Below are 5,600 nucleotides of genomic sequence, written 5' to 3' on the forward strand. Positions count from 1 at the left end.
GTCTGTGGCTCTGAATGTGGGGCTCATGGTTGCGGACATGTCCCTGACAGTTATTTTCTTGTCTGTGTTTCTGTCCAAGTGTGCCTGTAGGTGTGTGGGACTGTATCCTTAGGGATCCCCCACTCCGGCTGAGCGGCCCTAATGGTGGGTACACTGGATGGACAGCAGGTGGCGCTGTCTCCGCTGGGTCTGCGGTGATACACCCCTCCACCACCACACTCGAGCACTGCCTTGGGTGAAACGGACATTGCACTGGGAGTCCCGGGACCTGGGTGGGGTTTGTGCTTCAGTCACCTGGGATGAAAATGAGGACAGAATGATCACCCCTTGGCCTGTCTGTCCCCTCTGCTCCCTCTCACTCTTCTCTTGGTCACTATCAAGGTCTCTACCTCTCCATCATTCTGCTGACTCTGTGTCTCTTGCTTTCTTGCTGTCTTGTCCTGCAGGCCTTGCCCCTCTCTGCTTCTACTTCTTTCCCTCTGCGGGAGGATCCCCAACCCATCCCCTCAAAGGCCACTCTCAGCCTCTGGTCTCCCCTTTCCCTGCCTCCCAATTCCCCGTGTCCCTCGGTCTAGCGACACCTCTGAGGTCCTCAGATCGCTTCCTCTACGGGACCTGTCTCTTCTCTGGAGTGGCTCTGCCCACGATCTCAGGTCCGGAGACCGACCGGGCGGCGCGGTGGCGGGGGTCCGCGCTCCCACCTCCCTCCCCTTCCCTCTTCCCGCCACAGACGGAGACAGACGCGAGGCGGTGCATTGCTAGAGGTTTATTGTTCGTGCTGTAGGGGCAGGCGGGGCTCAGTAGACACCGGGCTGGGCGGGCTCGAAGGGCTCGGGCGCCCCTGCCAGCTGCACCAGCCGCAGCAGCAAGGCCCCGGCCGGCCCGTCTAGCTGCGTGGCGTTGCTCCGGTCCCCGGCGCGGGCGCGGCGGTGAAAGCCTTCGCGGCACTCCGGCTCGATCACGCAGCTCTCTGTGATCGTGTGAGCCTGTAAGCGCGGGCGCCCTGGGGTGGGCGCAGCTCGGGATGGGGGCCCGCCCCCGCCCCCACCAGCGTGTCCCCCACCCACGCGGTCAGCACCCGTCCCAGCCCCAGCACGCCCCCGCCGCGCACCGTCGTTGCAGCAGATGCCGAAGGCGGCGCAGCGGCCCCCGCTCCCGCAGGCCTTGTGGCCGGACTGGCAGGGCGACGGCAGGGAGTTCTCCTCCTGGCAGCGCAGCGCCTCAGCAGTGCCCACGAAGCAGCCCAGCTCATCCACGCAGCAGATGCTGGGCCCGAAGCAGCGGCCTTTGCCCCCGGGGCCGCAGGGGAGGCACTGCAGGGACGGGCGGGGTGAGCGGGAGGAGCGGGGAGCCGGGGGTCGGGGGTTGGAGGGGAAACCAGCTTGGCGGGTATGCTGGGTCTGGGGCGGAGTGCGGGCGGGACACCAGCGCTGCAGGGGCAAGGGCGCTGGGGCCTCTTCCGCAGTCAAGGGTGGACATCAAAATCCGCTCAGCACCTTGGGTTCTTGGATGACCTCTCAGTGATAGCCCTCAGCGCCCTCATCCTCAGCTGGGGACGGCCCTTCCTTTAGCCCCAGGGCCATCGCTGGTGGGCACCACTCTTGCAGCTGCCCCCCACCCCACCCCGGGCCTCTCCAGACCCTTCCTCCTTCCTCCTCACACTGCTGCGGCTTGAGCTGGGGCCCACCCCCTCCCCACTCCACCATACAGAGGCCCTGCCCCTCCAAATCCCTGGCTCTTCCTCTGCCCCCCTCCCTGCCACCCAAGCTCCTGGGCCTCAGCTGGGGCGCTGACCCCTTGCTCAGCTGTCTATGACCTACCAGGTGGGTGGCAGGGGTCTGAACCCTGGAGGAGGGCATGGAGGGCATGGAGGGCATGGACACCCAGGTGCCTCAGGACCCCATAGGAGCCAACCAGGAGGATGGGAGGCTTCGGGGGTTGCCCACCCAGCCACTCTAATTTCAACAACCGGCTCTGTGGCGCAATGGATAGCGCGTTAGGCTTGGAGCCCAGCCTGGTGTGGTCTAATTTGCTCAGCGGCTCAGTGCCTGGACAGAATGGCACATCATAGCTGGATTTCATTCAACTCTGCTGGAAATGGAGAAAATGGCCAGGACTAGAGAATTAGGCCAGGTTTCCAGCAGAACTTCCCCACAGGCTGCCCACTCAAGTGCGCTCACACCAGTGGCTATCTTCTGTGGGGGGGGGGTGCCTGGGTGCCTGTGGCTGGGAGGCTGGATCTGGATGAGGAAAGCCTCCAATGCCAGCTAGGACGGTGCTTCTGCTGCCCCAGCCAATCCAGGAGCAAGAGCACCATGGGCACAGGGGAGGCCATGATGCCACATTCTCCCTGATCCAGCTCCAAGCCCAGTCACAGGGGAAGCATCCCTCACTTCCCTGTATCCCTGTCTGGATGGCAACAGTGACCAGGAGCCCATTCGGCCTCTCCCAGCCTCCTGAAAAGCCTGGTCCCCTCTGACCCACTCCATTGGCTTCTCTGCTCGGCCATGCCATGCCTCCCTCTTCCTCCCCCACACTTCCCCTAAAGACTGCCATCACCCATGCCACTTCCCTCTTTCCTAGCCCCTGACCCAAGGTATCAGCACTGCCGCTATGGCAGCCCCGAGATGGCCCACAGTGGGAGGTACCTGTCTCAGCTCCAGGTCAGACATGGCCCTCTTGCCGCCCCTCGGGCAGTTCTGGAAGTAGCACGCGGAGGAGAAGGCCAGTAGGCCGAGGAAGCAGGCTGGCAGCGTGGCGTCAGGCATCTTGGTGCACTCAGGTGGGCCCCGTATGCAGCTCAGCTTGGTGGCTCTGTGCTGCTGCCTCTGCTGGCTCCCTATTTATGTCCGCAGGTGTTCCCTCAGAGGGAAGACGTGGCCACCACCCCCTCCCCAGTGGCTCCCCAGGAGCCCACAGCCGCCAGGTCCCCAGCCGTCAGCAGTGATTCAGGCATCTGGGGACACACGTGCGCCTGTCTGTGCAGGGGACCATGGGGGAGGGATGCGGGCCGCCGGGCTGTCATGGGCCATGGAATGACAGCAACTGCCTCTACTGTGACTGCAGAGCTCTGGATTCAAGGAGAGGGGCAGACTGGGGGTCACCTGGTCACTGTCTCCGAGCTTTCTGGTTACCTGGAAAGGGCTCGGGGTCCAAGAAAATAAGAGGAACGGAGGAGCTGGGTGTTAGAGGCAGGGGCAGATGCCGCTCAGGAGCGGTGGGGCAGGGGACAGCCAGGTGTGTGGGGAGGGTTAGCCCTGTGACAACAGGATAAGGGACCAAGAACAGCACAAGCCCAGAGTGGCGAGGACAGGGGCTTTGTACTGGCTGCACCAGGAATGGGGATTCCTGCCTCGTGGACAAGGCAGCCGCGGTCATGGAGTCAAGGGACACAATGAGAGGGGCATATTCTCACGGGTTCGGGGGAATGGCAGGCTGCTGGGGGAAGTGCAAGACATCACACCCCTGTACACCCATAGAGCAGGGAAAGAGGACGCAGGCCCTGAAACTGGGGGCCTTGCGGGCACATTTGTCACATGACCCATCACCCCCTCCCAGGTAGGAACATGAGTCGGGGGAGCTACTATGGGGAGCAAGAACTCCTCACCAAGTCAGGTTCAACGGTGGGGAGACCCCCAAGGAAACTGACAATGCTTGCCCCAATTTCTACACTCACCAGGACCGTAGTCTGTGGAGGCCAGAGCAGGTAGCATCTCAGGCCTGGGGTGGGAGTGGAGCTCAGGGGGCTCCGGGTCTGGAGGAGGGTGCAGGAGGAGCCACAGCTAAATGGACCCAGCCTGAGAAAGCCACTTTTGGTTCCTAATCCCAAGGTGGCATATCTGAAGAGACCATGGCCTCTCTCCCTGGGCCACAGAGGGCCCCACTGGGGCTCAGGCCGGGCACCTCCTGGCTCTCAAGCTGTGTATAGCCCACAGCTCTCTCAGTTCCCACAGGCTCTTGGCCTCCTCTCCAGCGTGCACCCGGGTGCTGCCAAGAAGCTCCAGGGGACATAGCAGCCCTGTCCCCACCAAGGGCAACAAGGGGCCAGCAGCCCAGGAGGGGCCTCCTACACTCAGGCCTTGACATTGGCCTTTTCAGAAATGACCCCTCAGGGACTGCAAGGACCCTCCGAGAGGCAGCATTGGGCAGCTGTGATTGCAGGGACACTGCTCCCAGTGGCCTGGCTTAGGGTCTAGCCTCTATTGCTTGAAACTTCATGGTTTGAGCAGCTCACTGAACTTCTCTGTGCCTCACTTTCTGACAGTGTGGAGTAAGGAAAATCATGGCACCCACCTCCTAAGGTCATTGTGAGGATGGAAATAAATAATTTATTATACAAAAGTTTTAGAGCCGGGCATGTAGGCTCATGACTGTAATCCCAGCTACTTGGGAGACCCAGACAGGTCGAGACCAGTCTCTGCAACATAGTAAGACCCCATCTCTAATTTTTTTTTCTTTGAGACAGAGTGCAACCTCCACCTCCTGGGTTCAAGCAATTCCCCTGCCTCAGCCTCCCAAGTAGCTGGAATTACAGGCACACATCACCACGTCGGGTTAATTTTTGTATTTTTAGTAGAAATTGGGTTTTACCATGTTGGCCACGCTGGTCTCGAACTTCTGGCTTCAAATGATCCACCCGTTTCAGCCTCCCAAAGTGCTGAGATTACAGGCGTGAGCCACTGTGCCTGAGCCATCTCTAATTTTAAATAAATAAATAAATACATACTTTTTTTTTTTTATATGGAGTCCCATTCTGTCACCCAGACTGGAATGCAGTGGCACGATCTTGGCTCACTGTAACCTCTGACTCCTGTGTTCAAGTGATTCTCTTGCCTCAGCCTCCCAAGTAGTTTGGATTATAGGTGCCCACCACCATGCCTGGCTAATATTTTTGTATTTTTCATAGAGATGGGTTTTGCCACGTTGGCCAGGCTGGTCTCAAACTCCTGACCTTGTGATCCGCCCTCCTCAGCCTCCCAAAGTGCTGGGATTACAGGTGTGGGCCACCACGCTCAGCCTATAAATACATTTTAAATAAAAAAAAAATAGCTTTAAAGCAGGCACAGTGGCTCACGCCTGTAATCCCAGCACTTTTAAGAGGTAAAGGCAGAAAGATCACTTTAACCCAGTAGTTCGAGACCAGCCTGGGCAAGACAGAGAGACCTCATCTCTACAAATAATTTAAAAATTGGCCAGGTACGGTGTCACATGCCTATGGTCCCAGCTATTCCAGGGGCTGAGGTGGGAGAATTGCTTGAGCCCAGGCTACAGTGAGCTATGACCAAGACACTGAACTCCAGCCTGGGTGAGAGTGAGATACTGTCTCAAAAAAAACAAGTAGCTTTAGAAAAGCTCCTGCATCGGTGGGGTGTTGTGGCTCATGCCTGTAATCCCAGCATTTTGGGAGGTGGAGGCAGGCGGATCACGAGATTGAGATTAGGAGATTGAGGCCATCCTGGCTAACATGGTGAAACCCCATCTCTACTAAAAATGTAAAAAAATAGCAGGGCATGGTGGCACGAGCCTGTAGTCCCAGGTACTTGGGAGGCTGAGGCAGGAGAATCCTTGAACCTGGAAGGCGGAGGTTGCAGAGAGCTGAG

At 59.1% G+C, this 5,600-nt stretch overlaps 1 protein-coding gene across 2 annotated transcripts; it reads right to left on the minus strand.

Moving 5' to 3' along the window:
* Positions 1-756: 756 nt before the first annotated feature.
* Positions 757-2,818, minus strand: AVP (arginine vasopressin). Of its 2 annotated transcripts, XM_002747402.4 has the most exons (3): positions 2,649-2,818; positions 1,112-1,313; positions 757-970 (listed from the first exon to the last, which is right to left on the minus strand). In XM_002747402.4, the coding sequence occupies exons 1-3, from the start codon at positions 2,766-2,768 to the stop codon at positions 798-800; spliced, it is 495 nt and encodes a 164-aa protein (XP_002747448.1). In that variant the 5' UTR covers positions 2,769-2,818; the 3' UTR covers positions 757-797. The 2 variants fall into 2 exon arrangements, with proteins under 2 accessions (XP_002747448.1, XP_078227378.1); XM_078371252.1 differs by having other exon boundaries at positions 763-1,313.
* Positions 2,819-5,600: the final 2,782 nt, after the last annotated feature.

Source organism: Callithrix jacchus, chromosome 5 (assembly GCF_049354715.1).
Source record: "Callithrix jacchus isolate 240 chromosome 5, calJac240_pri, whole genome shotgun sequence".
NCBI classification, from domain to species: domain Eukaryota; kingdom Metazoa; phylum Chordata; class Mammalia; order Primates; family Cebidae; genus Callithrix; species Callithrix jacchus.